This window comes from Myxocyprinus asiaticus, chromosome 1 (genome assembly GCF_019703515.2).
Source record: "Myxocyprinus asiaticus isolate MX2 ecotype Aquarium Trade chromosome 1, UBuf_Myxa_2, whole genome shotgun sequence".
NCBI classification, from domain to species: domain Eukaryota; kingdom Metazoa; phylum Chordata; class Actinopteri; order Cypriniformes; family Catostomidae; genus Myxocyprinus; species Myxocyprinus asiaticus.
The window spans coordinates 49,598,506-49,620,456 of NC_059344.1; the positions used below are offsets into that span (position 1 = coordinate 49,598,506).

Sequence of the window (21,951 nt, forward strand, 5' to 3'; positions counted from 1 at the left end):
ACAATCCTCATAAGGCTGCGGTTCTCTTGGTTGGTTGTGCATCTTTTTCTTCCACACTTTTTCCTTCCACTCAACTTTCTGTTAACATGCTTGGATACAGCACTCTGTGAACAGCCAATTGGCAATGAATGTTTGTGGCTTACCCTCCTTGTGAAGGGTGTCAATGATTGTCTTCTGGACAACTGTCAGATCAGCAGTCTTCCCCATGATTGTGTAGCCTAGTGAACCAAACTGAGAGACCATTTTGAAGGCTCAGGAAACCTTTGCAGGTGTTTTGAGTTGATTAGCTGATTGGCATGTCACCATATTCTAATTTTTTGAGATAGTGAATTGGTGGGTTTTTGTTAAATGTGAGCCAAAATCATCACAATTAAAAGAACCAAAGACTTAAACTACTTCAGTCTGTGTGCATTGAATTTATTTAATACACGAGTTTCACAATTTGAGTTGAATTACTGAAATAAATGAACTTTTCCATGACATTCTAATTTATTGAGATGCACCTGTATATACACATACATACACATATACATACACATACACCTATAATAAACATACCAATCTAAACTATACCTCTCTCTCCACAGACCCACTGTGAGAGCCCCCCAAAACGTCAAATATCTACCCCATTTCCCAATAAAAGAATCCCATATCCCCAGCCTTCTACATGATACCTCTTCGAAGGCTGCCACCCTTCCCATCTCTTCGCACCACTCCCGAATTGAGGGTGCTCCCACCGATTTCCAACCCCTTAAAACAATCTGCCTGCCTATCATCGCACTAGTGAGGATCCAATTGTTTATGTATTTATCACCTACGTCGATGACCGCCCCATCACCCAAAACACAGAGTCTGGGGCAAAACAAAATCCGAATGCCCAACACGTCACACAGAACACTCTGAACCTTCAACCAAAATTCCTGAATCTCAGTGCACCACCAAAAAACATGGGCCATGTCTCCTTCCTCTGATTGGCATCGCCAGCAGGTGGGTATGTCTTTAAGACCAAGCCTATACAATTTAGAGGGGGTCCAATAGAACCGATGTAAAATCTTGAATTGTATAAGGCGCACCCTTGCATCTCTCGATGCAGTTTTTATGTTTTTTAAAATCCAAGCCCATTCTCTCTAAAATACTCAAAACTTTGCTTCTGAAAAAGAAAAATAATACTCTAGAGCTCCTACTTGCTTTCCTGGAGTATTTAACAACTTGGATGGCTCTAAACTTTTTAATCCTCAATGAAAGCAAAACTGAGATTGTTGTAATTGGGGCCTCTGATGGTGTTGACTTTTCAAATTTTAACATAGGCCCTCTAGCTCCCCATAGTAAACCCATAGTGAAGAACTTAGGGGTACTATTTGACAATTCTCTTAAATTTAACAAACAGATTAATTCTGTAGTCAAATGTAGTTTTTTTTTTTTTCATTTAAGATTACTGGCCAAAGTTAAGCCTCTTCTTTCTTTTAACGATTTTGAGAGGGTGATGCATGCATTTGTTTCTCCGTGTCTGGACTACTGTTATTCCTTTTACATAGGAGTCAGTCAGTCATCTTTGTTACAACTGCAAATGGTTCAAAATGCTGTGGCTAGACTCTTTGATTGATACTCATAAAAGAGACCACATCTCCACAATATTAGCATCTCTTTATTGGCTACTGGTCTGTTATTGAATCGATTTTAAGATTTTCTTGTTTGTTTCTATATCATTAAATGGGTTAGCACCCTGCTAGCTTTCTGACCTTTTGCATTTAGTGCACAAGCCGCTTAGATCTCATAGGTCAGCTGATCAGAGGATTTTAACTGCCCTAGGTCCAGACTCAAACTAAAGGTAGACCTTGCTTTTGCAGGAGTGGCCCCGAAGCTTTGGAACAGCTTACCCCTGCATATTAGAACAGCTCCAACACCGATATCTTTTAAATCTCAGTTAAAAATTCATCTTTTCTCCCAGGCTTTTAGTTAAACTGTGAGCTGAATATTGTCTGTCCCCTTGTTTAATGATGCATTTATACTTATGTTTGTTATTGTTGTTATTATTTTTTTCTAAATTATTTATTATTATTGTACAGCACATTGGTCAACAGTCCATTTTTAATTGTGTTTTATAAATAAATTGCCTTGCCTTAGCTCTTCATAAATAACAATGAGGCTAAACTAGGTTGAAAATACAATTTAGGTTTGGATAATATTGGAACAAAGCTTTTGGCTAACAAAATGTATTAGAAAAGTTGTAAATTCAGCTGGGAGAATGTTAAAAATCAGTAAATCAATAACACGATCATACTACGTAAAATGACAAATACATAATTGGCCTAAAGAAACAAATTTATCAAGAGAAGATTTTGCTGCCACTGGTCCAATTGCATTATCACTACGACTTACCTTTTGACCCATATTTAATGCAACTTATCTTTTCATCCATGTTTTCCAGAGCATACCTTTTCACCTATTTTCTGCAGACTGCAGTTCAACCAAGTTTAAAGAGAAAGTTGTTGATTGTGCGCAGTGTACATGCCTATCAGTTCACAATGTATCCTGCAGAGGTGGATCTAGACATTTTTTAAGAAGGGGGCTACAGGGGGGCCACAGTGTACAGAGAGGGGCCAAATTAATAGCGCGTCAACATGAGTCTATGCTCTTGAAATCTGAACACATGACCTAATACACAAGGAATGTAAAAACAAACTTATCAATACTTGCATAATTTTGTTATATCTTTTACATATTCTGATCAACAGACATACATATAAAATGGAGCGAGGCATTGCGGACTATTTCAAACTTAACCTCCAGTAAGTTTATTTTGTATGAGGAGGAATTCCACATTTACATTCAAAAGGCAATTAATTAACATAGAACAGAACCCAAACCACAATTTACCAGAATATAACCTTCTTATATCATCTTCAGTCAGATTTACTAATATAGAAATAGTGTTTGTGTGTCTGTCACTGACTGCATGTGGAACTTCCAAATACCCAACAGACATCTATAACTACATTATTTTGCATTGCTTTTGCAAATAGTTGTGTTGATTAATAGGTTTCGAGTGCATTTCAAAGTGCAAATTAGAAAAAAGACCAAGACACTTCTAGTACAAAAGTAATAAAGACTTTATTGTTGTTTGGCTGGTCACATTAGGACCAATTAAAAACCAGTAACTGCACACTGATGCATTTCAGCAAACAGCATTCCTCAGAGTGCGTGGCATTTCGAAGTGCTTTTGATCAGTGTATCGAACTCTTTCTGTTGGGTCTGGGATGCAGACAGCCACACGTAGTCAATTAACCGTGCTGTGTCCGACGGGTCTTTGAAACCTGGTTGCTAAAATGCGTCTCCTGTGACCACTTTTGTTTGGATTTCGAGGGGAATTTTCATGATGACATACATCATTCACTAAGCCAGTGTGTTACTGCATGATAATAAACCAAAATAAAGTATGTAAAGAAAGCATGACTCTGGGGATGGGGGCATGGTGGTGTATCTGTCTGCGGGAGAGGGAGAGCAGTAAGGCTCATCACCTGGGCTGACATTATCTCTAACACCTATGTCTTGTTATAGTGATGGCAGAGGGAGACCTGAAAAGGCTGACGGATGCATCAGTATGCAGAGAGAGACAAGAGAGAGACTGTTCCTGCATGTGTGACAGAATTACGATTCGTTTGTGTGGGACAGAATTACGCCTCGTTTGTGTGTATACTTGGCCACTAAGAGCCCTTTTTGTTCAAGTTTTTGTGAGTGACACTGAAGAGTAATAAAGTACTCATGTTGACAGTTCGCTGCCTCCTGACTCCTCCATTACTCAGATTACGAACTTGTTACAATGACTAAAACATGCATGCTGTTTCTCCCAGATACAGCTGATATTTAATATAAGCACAAATGCAACATTTCGAGCAGAATTCTCAGTTATTTTAGTGCAGTACCTGTTTAACTGTGCTTCAGATGTGTGCTTCTCTTGTCACTGCATGTTGATACTTTTGCATGCGGCGAGAAACAGGCAAGTATAACGGGTCTTGAGACGTATTTCGGCACGTAAAAGTTGAACTTCCTTTAACGTAACGCTCCTGGTGTGAGATCTACTGTAATTAACACAAAAGTTTCTGTCAAAACAGTATACTGTTTCTGCAAACATGTTGTTGCATGGACATTCAAGCTTTGCGCTAGTGAAGCAAAAGTATGCAAATTAGCAATTTATTTATTTATTTTATTTTGTTTGATGAAGGCTTTTCACAGGGGCCGGTTGCATAAAACTGTTTTAGAATAGTCTTACAAATTAGTTGACTAAAATTTTGGTTTTAGCTTTTTCAGTCAATTGCATAAAAACTTTTGGTCTTATTTAAGACCAAAATGTAAGACAGCAGACCCCTAGGCTAACTATTGTTTACATTCTATATTGCCATGGAAAATAACTGTCAGCTGAGCTAGTGGGCGCTTCAGTTGAGGACTAAAAGGGGCTTGAGTTGAGACTGAAAAAGATTTCCTTGAGTTTATTATTTGGGTTAAAATCACTAAATTTGGTAATTAGAATATATTTTTAAGCATTGTATTCTTCTAATATGCAAATATTTTCAGTAAAGAGAAACTGTGTTTAGCGACAAGTGTCGGCCATTTGTTTTTTTGTCGTTCAGTGTCTTATTTTTTCCACAATGCAATGCAAATTTTACTGTTTTACTAAAGACAGCTGTGAGCTTGTTTTATGCTACAGGCTTTCTCTGGCGTCTTTAGTTAGTCAGACAAATTGTTAGACAAAGTCTAAAATAAATGGCTATGTTTATGCAACCAGCCCCTGGTTTGGGGCACTGAAGGGGCAAATCAGATTTCACCTGGAGCCAGTGACCCATGGCCCCTTCCCTAGATCCGCCCCTGGTATCATACTATATAACAGGTTTCAAAGGGTCGTCCTGTAGATCAGAAACCATGTTGACTGCTCTACTTCTGTTGTGGCTTGGAGCTTTTCTTTTGTTCCTCAAGCTCAGAATTTGGCGACCCAAAAACTTCCCCCCTGGACCAACTCCTATTCCCTTCTTTGGAAACTTGCTTCAATTAGACTGCACAAACCCATTAAAGGACCTGGACAAGGTAAGCACATGAGATCAATGCTGCATTAAGAATCAATTATCATGATTAGACATGCATAAAAAGACATGCATGCTGCTGTGATTCTGTCTAAAACACATGAATCTGTCTTTTTGTGTAGTTTGCTCAGCGTTATGGATCACTCTACAGTCTCTATATTGGTAGGCAGCCAGCAGTGGTGTTAGCTGGTCAGAAGGTGATCAGGGAGGCACTGGTCACACAGGGGGTGGAGTTTGCTGGCAGATCAGACACCATGTTTGTCAGCCACATAACAAAGAACAAAGGTAATGCAAGACTCACACAATACTAAACTAGCCTGCATACAACTCACATAATGCACAGAGAAGTGCATTGCACTGAATGAGAATTACAGTATAAGGAAAATTATAGATCAAAACTCCCCTTTCTGGGCTTAGAGCAAAGTGGTTTGTGTGTTTAGGGGTGATAATGGCAGATTTTGGAGAGGGTTGGCGAGAACATCGACGGTTTGCTCTGACCACACTAAGGAACTTTGGATTGGGGAAGAGAAGTATGGAAGAGAGGATTCTGGAGGAGGTCAAATATATCTGCTTACATCTGGAGGAATCTGCTGGTATACACACCACCTTTGACAAATCAAAACAAAAAAAAATTATATTAATATTACTTCATTTATGCAGCATTTTCCAGATCTCAAAATGATCAAAAAACATTCAAATTCAAGTATGATAATCATATCTTCTGTTCTCTTCCTCTTTACCAGGAAAGTCAATTGACCCTAAACATCTCTTCCATCAGGCTGCTTCAAACATAATAGCATCCATTATTTTTGGGTCACGCTTCAACTATGAGGATGAATATTTCCAGACGTTGCTCACAACAATAGAACAACTTACTAAGATTGTCATTGGACCTTGGGCAATGGTAAATAGAATGAAAAGTAAACTAGCATGTACTGTATGCAAATGAGTAGACTTTTAGCACCATCATCAATAATGCAGAGAAGAAAATGTAAAAAAAAGACACCCAAAGGCCTCCCAGAACTCCTGAGTTTACTCTGATTAGCCAAAGTAGTTTTTGCCTTTACACAATTAAATGCCTGATCTACTAATACAATCCATCTTTACATACCTGTTTATCTTTTGCAGCTCTATGAAATAGCACCAGCAATAAGGATTTTCCCACTGCCATTCAGGAAAGGTTTTGATTATTTTGACCAAATCAAAGAACACATTCTTAAAGTTGTCAGTGAGCACAAGAAGTCACGGGTTGCTGGGGAGCCCAGAGACTTGATTGACTGTTACCTGGAGGAGATGGAGAAGGTCAGAGATTCACATGTGTTCAGTGGCATAGCCACGGGTGGGCCGGGGTGGCCCTGGGCCCACCCAGAATATTACAGATTATTGTTTGACTTGAAACATATAAACTCAGCAAAAAAAGAAACATCCCTTTTCAGGACACTGTATTTTAAAGATAATTGTAAAAATCCAAATAACTTTACAGATCTTTATAGTAAAGGGTTAAAAAATGTTTTCCATGCTTGTTCAGTGAACCATAAACAATTAATGAACATGCACCTGTGGAACGGTCTTTAAGACACTAACAGCTTACAGATGGTTTAAGGTCACAGTTATAAAAACTTAGGACACTAAAGAGACCTTTCTACAGACTCTGAAAAGCACCAAAATAAAGAAGCCCAGGGTCCCTGCTCATCTGCGTGAACGTGCCTGAGGCATGCTGCATGGAGGCATGAGGACTGCAGATGTGGCCAGGGCAATAAATTGCAATGTCCGTACTGTGAGACGCCTAAGACAGCACTACAGGGAGACAGGAAGGACAGCTGATCGTCCTCGCAGTGGCAGACTGCGTGTAACAACACCTGCACAGGATCGATACATACGAATATCACACCTGCGGGACAGGTACAGGATGGCAACAACAACTTCCCGAGTTATACCAGGAATGCGCAATCCCTCCATCAGTGCTCAGACTGTCTGCAATAGGCTGAGAGAGGCTGGACTGAGGGCTTGTAGGCCTGTTGTAAGGCAGGTCCTTACCAGACATCACCAGCAACAACGTCGCCTATGGGCACAAACCCACCTTCGCTGGACCAGACAGGACTGGCAAAAAGTGCTCTTCACTGACGAGTCACGATTTTGTATCACCAGGGGTGATGGTCGGAAGGAATGAGCGTTACACCGAGGCCTGTACTCTGGAGCGGGATCGATTTGAAGGTGGAGGGTCCGTCATGGTCTGGGGCGGTGTCACAGCATCATCGGACTGAGCTTGTTGTCATTGCAGGCAATCTCAATGCTGTGCGTTACAGGGAAGACATCCTCCTACCTCATGTGGTACCCTTCCTGCAGGCTCATCATGACATGTCCCTCCAGCATGACAATGCCACCAGCCATACTGCTCATTCTGTGTGTGATTTCCTGCAAGACAAGAATGTCAGTGTTCTGCCATGGCCAGCGAAGAGCCCGGATCTCAATCCCATTGAGCACGTCTGTGAAACTTGTTCTGTTTATGTCTTAGTTGTTGAATCTTTTTATGTTCATACAAATATTTACACATGTCAAGTTTGCTGAAAATAAAAGCAGATGAAAGTGAGAGGACGTTTCTTTTTTTGCTGAGTTTATTTATAAAACGGTTTAAAAAATGCATTAATTCTAATTTCTGAAAGTGTGAAAGAACTGTTTGAATGTGCCGCTTCTCTGTTGTTAAGGAAAATTTGGTAAAAAAAAAAAAAAAAGTTGCCCGAAAACTTGGCCCATCCATTTTTATTGAGGCCCACTCAAAAGTAATTTCCTAGCTACACCCTTGCATGTGTTTGTGTGTTATTAGGCATTTTGATTCATTTTAGCACAGTAGAGATTTATATGCTTTTATTTCAATGGTGTGTGAGTAGATCTTTTTGTTTACTTGCACAGAGAGCAGATCAGCGTACCACATTTGATGATTCACAGATGGTCACTTTGCTCTTTGATTTGTTTGTTGCTGGAACTGACACAACCTCAATCACACTTCGCACATTAACCCTCTACCTGATGACCCACATGCACATACAAGGTAATGAATGCTTAATAACAAAAAACTCAATGTTCAATCAATCAAATCCTGACAAAAATATACAGGCAGCCAGTGATAGGTCTGTAAAACAGGTACAGCATATGACTCTTTGCCCTGAACTTGTGCTGCAGCATTGTGAATAAAATGCTGTTTTTCAAAATGCTTTCTTAGGAACAGCATAATTAAAATTCTAGTTGATCAGATTGGCTGTAGACATAAGCATTCATATTCTTTCAGTGTCTGCATGTGTCTTGTAATGTCCATTTACACATCTTCAGAGCAATGTCAGAAGGAGATCGATGAAGTCCTTGGAGCTCGTGAACATGTCACATTTGAGGACAAAAATGCCATGCCTTACGTTCAGGCAGTGATTCATGAGGGTCAGCGTGTTGCTGACATTGTTCCTCTTAGTATGTTTCACACTGCCAGTACAAACACCAAACTCCAGGGCTACAACATCCCAAAGGTGACAATTACTAGAATTTTGACATGAAAACTATCTACAGCAGTTATAAATGGCACATACCACTAACAAAAAAGATACAAATAGCCAATCCTTAAACCAAACTGTTATTTTGTTGCTGCAACTCGCGAAAATTGTCAATCTCTCTCTCTTTTCTTTTTTAAATATCTGCTGTTCTTACAGGGGACAATTATCATCCCATATCTGTCATCTGCTCTCAGAGAGGAAAGTCTGTGGAAGTTTCCCCATGAATTCAACCCTCAAAACTTCTTGAATGAAAAGGGGGAATTTGTGAAGCCTGAAGCATTCTTGCCTTTCTCTGCAGGTATGTTCTATATAGATTCTGGATTTATTTCCATGTACAGTGGATATCATTATCATTCATTTAGCCTTGTTAGTAATATATCCATTTGAGAGGTGGAATAATGCTCTAAGCTGTTTCTGCACACATACTTATAGTTAAACAAAAAATGTCCTTAATATGATACTTTTTGAATAATGTACCTATTTTCTATTTCCCAGGATCCCGTGTGTGTTTAGGAGAGAGTCTAGCTCGTATGGAGCTCTTTCTCATCATGGTTACAATACTGCGGCGCTTCCGCCTAATATGGCCAGAAGATGCAGGAACACCAGACTTTACTCTTATATATGGTGGGACACAGTCATCAAAACCTTACCCCCTGCGTGTACAACTACGTGCACAAGGGAAGACGTGTGAATCTTAGGTACTAGCCTTGTAATGCATAATATTTATTTTGTATTACTTTGAGCCATTATAATTTTAGTAGAACATAAAGAATGAGCCAACTGTATAGATGTGTTAAATGAAACTTTCATAACGCCTTTAAAGAGCATTATTGTTTTCATCCTTAAGTAGTCTTGTTAAAGCAGAACTATTGTGCAACCATGAGTTCAAAAGGTAGTCTTTCACGCAAACATTTACTTTTATTTGTGAAAACCACTTTATACAACCATTAAATAAAAAAGCAGTTTTTGTTTGCTGCTAGAGAGTTGTCCTAAATTGTTCTGTTCATATTGTAAATTTGAACTACAAAAATAACTGAATGTTGTAAATGTGAATTAACATGAATTGTACTGTATATAAAAAACAAACAAATTTTCAAATTGGTAACACTTTACAATAAGGTTCCATTCGTTAACATTAGTTAATGCATTAGGTATCATAAACTAACAATGAACAATATATATTTTTACAGCATTTATAAAGCTTTTACAATTGTTCACTGCTAATTCATGTTAGTTCATAGTGCATTAACTAATGTTTATATATAAAACTTTTGATTTTAACAATGTGTTAGTATATGTTGAAATTAACATTAACATAGATTAATAAGTACTGGGAAAGTATTGTTCATATTACCTTATGTTGTTAACTAATGTCAACAAATGGAACCGTATTGTAAAGTGTTACCAAAAAATTGTTTTAGTCAGAAATTAGACAATTGTTCAGTAAGAACATCTAATGATAATGAAGTCTGATGCCTCCATGTGTAGGTACAGTTCATTGTATAGAGACATTATGTGGTAAATCTAAACAAAATCTAGTGTTTTTGGTTGAATTTCCACATATTTACAGGAGGATCCTTGCTCAAAAGAAATTTTCTCATTCATACAATCATGCTTTGACGATTCCATTTAGCTTGGCAATTATATGGGTAAGTAAATCAAATCAAATCAAATCACTTTTATTGTCACACAGCCATATACACAAGTGCAATGGTGTGTGAAATTCTTGGGTGCAGTTCCGATCAACATAGCAGTCGTGACAGTGATGAGACATATACCAATGTAATGGTATATGCAATGTTATTGCATATACATGTAATTAGATCAGGTTTAATTCAGAACAGTGTAATTTTGCTTTTGGTTTTTATTTGACCCATGTATTCTTTGACTTGGAGTTGAATGATGAGTAGCTCAATGGTAGGAATGTAGAAAATTAAGAATATTAATACATATTTGTTTGTCTTCAAAATTTTATTTAACAGAATTTACAAATGAGCATCCTATCCTTCATTCAATTCAACAGATCCTATAACGGTAGCCAGGTGAGGATATAACAGAATTTAAGAATTTAAAACGTGATGCGAAAAATGTAAAAAGTTAATCAATTGTGTGTGTACCATACAAGTCCAGCTATATTTGACATATAAATCCAGAGATATTTTGGGAACAATACAGTACATGTTAAGATCAGCATCACCATGATATAGTATTGCAAGCCTGTAAAGCCACCCCTTGTGTTCAAGAAACAAATCCCTTTTAAAAAGATTCAAACAATCAATAAAATACCAAAGAATTTAACAAAGTTTCAAAGCTCATTCAAACACACAGACACCCACAGTCCCTGAGAAATATTTCATGTCTGATTCAGCTTCATGTCGGATTTCGTTCCTATCCACAGGGTCCTATCCTGTACCACACTTAAAAATCAGATTTGGTGCTGTGAGACAAGATGTGGTCTGATGGAAATTCAGTAAGGCTTATTGGATAGGAAACTTTGCAACATGTGGAGAGATGGACCAGGAGCCCACTGAGGAACCATGTGACCAGCTCCCTACAAGGATAGTATTGTATGTTACAATCTTTTTAAAAAAAATGGTTTCAAACATATTATATTAATCTGCTTTGACAAAAAATGGCATTTAGAGCTTATGAGAAGATAAAAGGGATAGTTTACCTAAAAATTAAAATTCTATCTTCATTTACTCAACCTCATGCCATCCCAGATGTGTATGACTTTCTTTCTTCTGCTGAACAGAAATTAAGATTTTTAGAAGCATTTCTCAGCTCTGTAAGTCCATACAGTGAATGGTGACCAAAATTTTAAAGCCCCCAAAACCATATAAAGGCAGCATAAAATAATCTATACAACTGTGTTTAAATACATGTCTTCAGAAGTGATATGATAGGTGTGGGTGAGAAACTGATCAATTTTTAAGTCCTTTTTACTATCTCCACTTTCACATTCTTCTTCTTTTGTTTTTGGCAATTCACGCTCTTCATACATGTTGCCACCTACTGGACAACGAGGATAATTTATAGTAAAAAAGGACTTAAATGTTGATCTGTTTCTCACCTGCACCTATCAAATCCCTTCAGAAGATATGGATTTAACCACTGGAGTCATGTGGATTACTTTTATGCTGCCTTTATGTGCTTATTGAAACTTCACAGTTCTGGCCAACATTCACTTGCATTGTATGGACCTACAGAGCTGAGATATTCTCCTAAAAATCTTAATTTGTGTTCAGCAGAAGAAAGAAAGTCATACACATCTGGGATGGCATGAGGGTCAGTAAATGATGAGAGAATTTTCATTTTTGGGTGAACTATCCCTTTAATGTGTGTGACTGAAGGGTTTCATTTTTGGGTTAACTATCATTTTTGGGTGAACTATCCCTTTAAGACATCAGATCACAGCCAGTCAGACAAATCTCCATTAAAAAACACAAAGACTGCAAAACATAGAAAAGCGCAAGATAGGCTCCATCGACTATAACATTCCTGGAACTGACCTTAACTGTGAGGAAAGTGATGTTGCCAAATTGTTGGTAGAATCCAGCAATCTGGTTATCATACAGCCAGCGCTGGTACTCTGTGGTTGCCTTGTGGGGGAAGTAATCCAACATTAAACCTAGAAACTGAAAAACTTCCTGGTGAACATTAAGTCTAACAAACACAGGGTTTACCTTCTGTCCAAGCTGTTCAACAAACCATTGGTCTCCAAGGAAGTTACAAGCCATATCAGTATCTCCATTATAGACCAAAGCTCTCAGACCCAAAGCCAATAGCTTCTCATAGACATCCTTGACAGTTTGGTAGATTGTGTGATACTGGCTTCCCACTACATCACTGCACACACAGAGATGGAAGGCAATAACTGGACACATTCACAAACACCCACACACACTAGATCAGTAAGAGAGGAGTGTACCTGCAGATGTCCCATGGTGGTAGTACATCAGGGATGTGCAGTGCCTTCCTCACATCTCCTCGGTTAAGCCAGTTCATTTGAGCAGTACTATTGATGCATGGAGGCACTGAATTAACACTTGGAGTTCTTCCCACTAACTGAACACAGAAAAGAAAGCACAATTCACTCTAACACATTCAGTAGTTAAAGTGCAGGTTGGATTTTTGTGCTTTTTGGTTTTGTTATATACAAGTTGAGGGATCAGGCCTCACATGATTAGCTTCCCAATCCTTCCTGAAGTTTCTAAAGAGGTGCACCATGGCATTCCGGTAAGTCTTCTGAGATCCAATACCACCAGCACAATCAAGATACAGAGCATATTCATTTAACCCAGAGTTATAAACTATATGAAATGCATTCAATACCTGTGAAACACAAAACACTAGTCACCTAAAATGGCAATATGTAAGGATGTACTACAACAATAGCCAGCATAGGTGTGGATGCATCCATGTTACCCAAACAGAGCAAGACTCTTTAGAATTGTTGTAGAAGTTACAGACTCCATTTTGGCAGCAGTTGTCATTCAGATCCTTCCACAGCCTACAAGCAAAAGGTGCATGTATCCATCAAAATATTTACTCTCAGTATTGCAGCATAAACATACCAATGAATGGCTACTTGTAGAAATAATGGATTAGCTTACTGTTCTCCAAATAGCCCATGATAGTAACCAAAGTAGATTAGTGATTGGTCATTCAACGCAAAGCTACTAATGCCATTTCCCACAGCAAAGCCCTACAACAAAAAGAAATCAACCAAACAAAAATGCAATATTAAAGTGAAAATTCTAATCAACTAGACAGACAGACTGTGTTGAAATAAATCTATGTTAGAACTTTTCTATTAAAAAAAAAAAAAAAAAAGGAGGAGCTGAATTCTATATTGAATTCTACTGTATGCTAAATTAGCGCATGTTCTAGAAATATAACTAATACATCCCATATTAGGCAATGTTAAAGTGAAGTTTTTAAAATGAAGTAAGCACACCTAAATTTACCTTAAAGTTTACTTTAAGCTGGCCACCTGTAGCAACTCTCAAACTGAGCGTTGGTGCATAAATGCCTCCATAACTCTCACCAAAAATGAAAAACTCATTCTGGGTGAAATTAGGAAATTTGGCAAAAAAGCTCTGCAAGGCTAGGTAGTTGTTGTCTGCCACCTGAAGAAATATATAGATTTAAAAAAAAAAAGGTACACATGAAGGTTTTCAGAGAGTAACCTTTACAAGTGTTTGTGAATGTGTGCATATTTACCTCATCGTCATTAGTTTCATATTTTTGGTCGTCCGAGTAGGAAAAACCAACTCCAGCAGGTGACTCAAGATACAGAATATTGGCAATTTTATTCCAGCTGAATTCATTTTCATACAGAGTGGCTCCATCGTCATTTACCTAAGGACCAAATAAAGAAATATTCAAACAAAAGAAAACCTGCCTGACATGCGATTTAGAGGTTGAAGACTGAGATTACATAAATGATTTTTTTCCCCTCTCTAAATGTAACTGGTCTTTAGTTCTTAGTACTTTTTAAATAAAATGATGAATGCATGTGTTTACAAGTATCAACCTACATGGAACGGGCCATTCTCTGATAGAAACCCATCCAAAGAGCTGCAGCCTGGCCCTCCGTTCAGCCACAGCACGACTGGATCCTTAAGCGGGTCCCTCTGAGAAGTCACAAACCTGCAATGTACATGCACTCTTTTATGCAATAATCAATACACAAAGCACTTTCTTTAAAGGAATAGCTCACCCAAAAATGAAAATTCTTTCATCATTTACTCACTCTCATGTCATCCCAGATGTTTATGACTTACTTTCTTCTGCTGAACACAAACAAACATTTTTAGAAGAATATCTCCAGTGGTTATATCCATAACTTCTGAAGCGATCCAAACGATTTTGGGTGAGAACGGACCAAATTGTAACTCCTTTTTCCACTGTACACCTTGCCATTGAAGTCTCTAGGTACAATTATGATTTCATGCTTGATTACACTTCCTAGTGCTTAACGCATGAGCAGAGTGCTAGATGGGGCTACCGTGCTAGGAAGTGTAATCGAGTTTGAAATCCTGATTGCCAAGGAGACTGCTGCCAAGGAGATTTAGTCTTAGTGAAAAAGGAGATACATTTTGGTCTGTTCTTATCCAAAACAGATTGGAATGCTTTAGAAGACATGGATGAATCCACTGGAGTTGCACAGATTACTTTTATTTTGCCTTCATGTACTTTTTGGAGCTAGAAAGTTTTGGTCACCATTCACTTGCACTGAATGGACCAGAGCTGAAATATTCTTCTAAAAATCGTTGAGTTCTGCAGAGGAAAGAAAGTCATACACATCTGGGATGGTATGAGGTGAGTAAATGATGAGAGAATGTTCATTTTTTGGTGAACTATCCCTTTAATGTGTGTGACTGAAGGGACACAAACCACAGTACTTTCAAAACAAAGTAGGTATGCCTGCACAATTCTACTCAAACTAACAATAAATTACCTGAAGTACCATGGTAATACCATTCTGGGCATGTGTCGTGTTTTTTAAATATGTAACATAGCAGTAGCCAAATCTTCGCCCTTGACTGGGCACCTTTTTTCCCCAAAGCAGTATTCGAAATGTTTGTTACATGTCACAAAGTGATTCATCACATGTATGAAAATGCACATTTAAGCAAATCACTTATATATATTTTTTAAAGTCTTATTTTTACATTCGGTGTCCTATGCAACACTCTGGCAGAACATCAGAGTTGTGAATGCGGAACTCTGAACTTATAAGTGCTGAACTTACGATCAAAACAACATTCATTCGGAATGTATACATTTTATATTGAAAACTTACCAATAGTGCAAAAACTTGCCAGGACTGGCCTTCAGATATCCTGACCACTGGCGGTAATTGGGTTTAAAGGACATTCCCGGCAGATCCAGCACTTCATCTGGATCATACATGCCGCACGCGACATGCACACAAATGACAAAAAGATAAAACAAGATGCGCTGAGAAAACATTTTGATGAATGTTTGATGAACGTGAACGAATGTTGTGGACCTGTACGTTCTTATGACCTGAGGTTTTTGAGTTTCCCGTCCACAGTCGGTCATATGACTTTAAAGTCGTCAGGTGATACTGCAAAACATTAGCCAGACTCAGTACTTCCGCCCTCACTTCACATCTGTGTGTGTGTGTGTGTGTGTGTGTGTGCGTGCGCGCGCGCGCGCTTTTGTTCAACTATCATTCTACCACACTTCTCCAGTCTCAGTGAGCATTAAGTGTATGGAAGCAAATCTGTTGGAGAATACAGTCTAAAACGTGATACACAAAATGGCAATTGCATTTATATATTTAAATTGACATTTTCCATAATATGGTGCGTGGATGTGTGCGTGGTCGTGTGTCTGTTTGCGGGAGAAGGGGAGTGGTTCGTCAAACTGGTTGTAAATTTCTAACAGCTATTTCTTGTTAAAGTGATGGCGGAGGCAGACCTTAAAAAGCAGCCAAACACGCCATAGAGCGACACGACAGTACAGCGTTGGCGTGCTCAAGCAGAAGTTATTTATACTTTATGTTAGTGAGAGTTTATGTTACTAAGAGTTGAAGGTATTGTGACTTGATGTTTTGATTTGAAGCTACTGAGTGAAAGCACCAAGAAGAGGGTGCAGAAGGCAGAAAATAAAGCCTGACCTGAACTGTGTCATTGCTTCCCTTCTCCTCCTTTCCGTGCCCGAACCTTGAACTGCTACATATGGCCATCTAAATATCTATATATGAATAGGCCTTTACAGTATATAATTAATAGTATAATTTTACCTCTCAGAAATTCAGATTAATCTCTTTGGGATTCTGTTATTTGATTTGTCTGTCATTTTTTAGTTATCCCATTACTCTGCTAAATTGTGAAAGTACATAATAACAGAGAATATTTGATTTAGCATTTTACATTAAAGGAGCAATATGTAACATTGACATCAAGCGTTTAAAATGGGTACTGCAGTCCAAATTCAAAATATTGTAGAGAGTGTATTCATAAGAATTATATCAGTATTTTATACATTCTGTACACATCAAATGACACCTAGGACAATTGCTTCTACTAAATATTAAATGAAACAAATGACAATAAAATGCAATGTAATCTCTTCAGTAATCAAAATACTTTTTGAATGTAACTGTATTCTAAATAACAATGATTTAAATTGTAACTGTAGTGGAATACAGTTACTTATATTTTGTATTTTAAATACGTAATCCCGTTACATGTATTTCATAACTCCCCAACCCTGCCTGTACATGCTAAACATATTCCTAAATATGTTGCAACTTAAAAGTAAATGCACATTTTTCTTTAGGGACACTTATTCTCCCATCTTCCTCCAATTCTAAATATAAACCTGATTTCAATAAAGTTGAATGCTATGATCTTACAAAATACAGTATTTAACATCCCGCAACCTCATTTACAAAACCAGAGATCAAATAATTTTTCAAGTTTGGTGTTTTGTGCTGAATAGAATAAAGGTTAAATCAAATATATAAACCTAATTTAGCATTGCATTCAACATTTATTTCTTAAATAATTCAATAAAAATGTTGCTGTTATAGTAATAGCATAGTTTTTACTGAGCCAGTTATATGATTTAGAGGTCATGACAGGAAGTATAGGTTCTCACTAATATGACTAACAGTACTTGGAAATATTTTAGGGGTCTTCAAAATAACAAAACATGGGCAGAAATCAGTACGTTTTTCAGAATACATTTTCCAAAAGCACCATAAATGATTATCTTTCTTCACTTTTATGTCTATTGACAGTACATTGCATTGTCACATTATTTTTATGAGAGGTTTGTTATCGTAATGAGTGAAATTTTAAATTCCCAAAACATTTTTTACAATAAGCCTTTATTCTTCAACATTAATTTAGAAAAAGTTCTATGCATTTTGAGTGTAATCAGTGATGTATCAATAAAAGCATGGTGCTAATTTTAGTCAGCAGCAGTTTCATTTTTAAGTTATATTATAATTTGTAACCATACCACATTAAGGCTTAATAGTAAAGTTGAATGTTATTATCTAACTGTGGTAAATCAGCATTAGTTAACCAGTTCTAATTCAACAAGTTTTCCAGCCTTCATTATCTGGCCAACCAGTTTCAGTTTCTGTGTATATTTAAATATACTAGTATTATTTTATTTTTTAAAATTATAATATACTCTCATGAGAGGCTAACTGTATTTTGCAATAGAATAAAGGCAGCTAGTAAATGGACTATGGATTATCCCTTTAGTGATTGCACTGAAACAGTAAACAAACATAGAGTACAATAATACACGATTGTGAAAATGGCAGACATGCATCTTGTGTTACTGATTAAACCCATAAGGTAGGACACGAGAAATCTGCCTGGTATTTATGCACAATGGAGTAGTACTCCTATAGGCACCACCAACACACCATGTGACACAACTGAAGTGTTTGGAGAATGGACATAAATCTATTTTAGCCATTCTTTCATTCAGTTCTTAAATAATATTTACCCCCTAAAAATAAATAAATAATTAAAATAAAAAATAACTCTCAAATTTTCAAGTCAACCATGTACTCTTCATTACATTCAGTTCAAGTATCAGTTTATTCATAAATATTAGAAATTGTTCTCACCACCTAAACAATAATTTCTTAAACACAGCTACACTCACATTTAGAAAATGTAGCAAAAATAACAACAGTGTATATTCTGTAATACAGTTTGAATATCAACCTTTACTAGTCTAAACCAGTATGAGTGTAGTTTCACACAATATTTGAAACTACAGAATTACATCTGGCAGTGCAAGTTCTCCCCCAATAAATAAAATGATCAACAATATTGTAAGGGTAAACATAATAAACACTGAACAAAATGCACTGTCAAGTGTATAAGGCCCTTATAAAACTTTAGGTTCTTAACAATAATTATAAAAAAGGAACTATATTTTGGATGATCTCAGATTAAACAAAAATGCAAGGAATTATCACAATGTGTAGCCATTTAAACTGTAGCTGTATAGTGTCTACGGTCCTTTGCAGAGGACTCCCATTTCAAAACAGCCACAGCAGAAGGGTTGATGGTGCATTTCTAGTGAGTTATCCCCTACATTAAGAGGTATAGACTTCTGTGTGATTGCTCAATCTGAGTGTCCATTTGACAAACAAAGAAATTCAAAGGTCAGTGGTAGACATGGTTTGCGTAGTCTTCACTGCCATGTTCTCACTTTGTCTCTATTGGTCAAAAGTCCAATGTGCATGAGGTCACATGGGATGACTGATGATGTCTTTGTAAAGATGAAAGTGCCAGTTGTAACCATTATGACCCCACAAACCACCATTCCATTCCAGCTATTGAGAAATAATTCAGTTATTCATTTATCACTTTTGACATTCAAAACACATGTGAACGTCCAATGCGAAGTATTAATAAATGTTTAACATTTTAATATAATAAACATGTTTACCTGGCCGATCTGACATATTGCTCTGAAAGCTTGGCCTGAATCAAACACAACCCTACAGACAAAAATTAGTAGTGTGAATATTGTCAGCATTTAAAATAACTGATGATATACAGCAAAAATATATACAAAAGCACGTTTTCATTTTATACCTGGAAAAACAAAAATGAAGCATGCAGCCAATCCACCAATTAGTGAAATAACTCGTCCAATATCGGGAATGAAGAGAGCAAGAATGAGCGTGAGACAAAACCAGACGAGTGTCTGCAGAATCCTCCATCTCCGTTCCTTTGCCACATCTGTCTCCACCTCCTCTCCTTTAAAACGCAGCCATAGACCTTCCAGCACTGCCCTACACCACAGTTATTAGCAAACAATCACTCGCTGATACTAATATACTGTATGTCCTTATAGATTATACAGTACATAACACACACATATAGAACACAATAGGCTGGTTACCTTCCACAGAAGTGCAGGATTGGATATGAGGTGACACAAATGATGATAAAAGCTCGGGCAATTGCCACTGCAATATCATTGGATGGATATGCCATTAACACATCCTGGCTTACATTTGAGCCAAACGACAGGAAGCCACAGACACCTGCAGAAAAGCACAAACTCAACCCTTACACAACTAGCTAAAGTTTTATAAGTTTAAACTTATTAAAACAAATCTTCTCTGGCTGCTTTAACATTTAAAATATTTCAAACAAACTTAGTATAACTGCGGTGTGATGAAAGACCTAATAAATGTGGTGCACACAAACACTCGCACACCTGTGCCTGTGTAAACAAAGAGGCAGATAATCATGCTGGCTGTAACGACTGCCCACCAAGCCGAATTTCTGGCTCTCAGCGCTTAAAGGCATAGTTCAACCAAATATGCAACTTCTGTCATTACTCCTGTCATCATTCACATTAACCTCATGTTTTTTTTTAAAACCCATATGACTTTCTTTCTTCTAAGGAACACAAACTGATCTTTTTCCACACAATGAAAGTGAATGGTTACCAACGTTAACATTCTGCATAACATCTTTTGTGTTCCACAAAAGCAATTTTTTTATATGGGTTTGGAACAACATGAGTGAGTAAAATAACAGAATTCTAATTTTTGGGTGAATTATCCCTTTAATGTCATTGCAAAAAAAAAACACACTTCAAGGTAAAAATGTTAACAATACACAAAGAATATACAGTTATAAGCAGGAGAAATTTGCATTGTTTTCTTAGACTGTGAAGTTTATAAACAGGATATAGATAAAATCAGGAAGTTTCAGACGTTAAGGACTCCAACCTGGCATATTTCTGGAAGCCGATCACTTTGGGTATGGACAGAGGCAGTATGATTAGCACTGAGGTCAAAGTAATGGTGAAATTACGATCCGTGTACCAGTGCAAACCAGTCACCATCTCTGATGTATATATACACTTGTATATATATATATACATATATATATATATATACATATATATATATATATATATATATATATATATATATATATATATATATATACACACACATATATATATATATATATGATATATATATATATATATATATATATATATATATATATATATATATATATATATATATATATATATATATATATATATATATATATATATATATATATATATATATATATATATATATATATATATATATATATATATATATATATATATATATATATATATATATATATATATATGCAGCAAAATAGGCATGATGTACGGAAGGATAACTCTGTCACCATATATATATATATATGTATATATATATGCAGCAAAATAGGCTATACATGAATAAAAATAAGGTATTTATAGCAGGCATTTTCCATAACCAATATACTCTAGTATGTCTAACAATAAATAAATTAACCAAAATTCAAACATCAGGCCAAAGCTAGGTAACTTAAACCATCATGGTAAAATTAAGGGACTATACATTTTTATTTTTTGGTGCTGTAGTTGCTCCAGAGGAGTTTCTTGCGACAAAGATTTGAAATTGAAACCAGTAAATGTGTATTTTGTGATAATACTGAAACTACTGATCATTTATTTTTCCAGTATGCAGATGCTTATGGCTTGATATACAGGACTGGCTTTACCCAAAGGTTCCTCACCTAGACATCTTTTCTCAAAAGGACATTGTTTATGGACTTGTTATGAACAATGACAAAGATGACTTTCTGGTTAATAACATCCTTATTCTGGGAAAATTTGATATACACAAGTCAAAGTACATGAAAGTGAAACCTAGGTTTTGTGTATTTCTTTCTTATACAAAAGCCCTTAAGGTGATGAAAAATAAAAATGCAATAAAACTTTTTAGCATAATAGAAGAATATGATTAAAAAAAAACAACAACAAAAAAACGCCCTAGCCCCTTAAGTGTTTGTATGTGTGTGTGTGTGTGTGTGTGTGTGTGTGTGTGTGTGTGTGAAAAATGTATCAAAGATAACAATGTTAATGTCACTCGTATTGAGATTTCAAGGGTGATTAATTGATATGCCATTAAGCTTCTTTATCTTATTAAATCCTCTTTACAATACTCACCGCTAAAGGAAGAACCACCTTGTTTGATGAGTAGATTCTTTAGATTGTAAGTGCAACAACATACATATTAGAAAAACGTGACTTTCTACAACCAGTGTTGCTCCAAATGGTTTTATGGTGACAGAGTTATCCTTCAGTATCTTTTCATAATGTCTGGAATGTACATAACCTTTTTGTAACACCAAACAAGGCTACAGAGATTCATAGTAAAATCCCTCACAATTTTTACCCTTGCAATTTATTCTTGTCTAAATTTATGGAAATTCATCCGGAATGTTCTTTTTGTGGTTATGAAATTGAAT

General features: G+C 36.6%; 3 protein-coding genes across 4 annotated transcripts; 1 reads left to right on the top strand and 2 right to left on the bottom strand.

Annotated features, from left to right (window-relative positions):
- The first annotated feature begins 3,166 nt into the window (after nt 1-3,166).
- On the top strand, nt 3,167-10,772 carry LOC127444631 (cytochrome P450 2F2-like). Its single transcript, XM_051704117.1, has 9 exons — nt 3,167-5,079; nt 5,198-5,360; nt 5,516-5,668; nt 5,819-5,979; nt 6,204-6,377; nt 7,986-8,124; nt 8,403-8,590; nt 8,771-8,912; nt 9,110-10,772. The coding sequence occupies exons 1-9, from the start codon at nt 4,840-4,842 to the stop codon at nt 9,310-9,312; spliced, it is 1,563 nt and encodes a 520-aa protein (XP_051560077.1). The 5' UTR covers nt 3,167-4,839; the 3' UTR covers nt 9,313-10,772.
- On the bottom strand, nt 10,566-15,748 carry LOC127444637 (lysosomal protective protein-like). Of its 2 annotated transcripts, XM_051704131.1 has the most exons (11): nt 15,426-15,747; nt 14,158-14,269; nt 13,841-13,978; nt 13,585-13,746; nt 13,231-13,322; nt 13,043-13,127; nt 12,797-12,949; nt 12,546-12,682; nt 12,301-12,463; nt 12,127-12,216; nt 10,567-11,165 (listed from the first exon to the last, which is right to left on the bottom strand). In XM_051704131.1, exons 1-11 carry the CDS (start codon nt 15,686-15,688, stop codon nt 11,082-11,084), a joined length of 1,479 nt encoding a protein of 492 aa, XP_051560091.1. In that variant the 5' UTR covers nt 15,689-15,747; the 3' UTR covers nt 10,567-11,081. The 2 variants fall into 2 exon arrangements, with proteins under 2 accessions (XP_051560097.1, XP_051560091.1); XM_051704137.1 differs by lacking the exon at nt 13,585-13,746 and having other exon boundaries at nt 10,566-11,165; nt 15,426-15,748.
- Nucleotides 15,749-18,191: 2,443 nt separating this feature from the next.
- LOC127440078 (putative sodium-coupled neutral amino acid transporter 7) lies at nt 18,192-20,494 on the bottom strand. The gene is made up of 6 exons (XM_051696464.1): nt 20,379-20,494; nt 19,859-19,926; nt 19,538-19,682; nt 19,228-19,427; nt 19,079-19,130; nt 18,192-18,962 (listed from the first exon to the last, which is right to left on the bottom strand). Exons 1-6 carry the CDS (start codon nt 20,492-20,494, stop codon nt 18,821-18,823), a joined length of 723 nt encoding a protein of 240 aa, XP_051552424.1. The 3' UTR covers nt 18,192-18,820.
- Nucleotides 20,495-21,951: the final 1,457 nt, after the last annotated feature.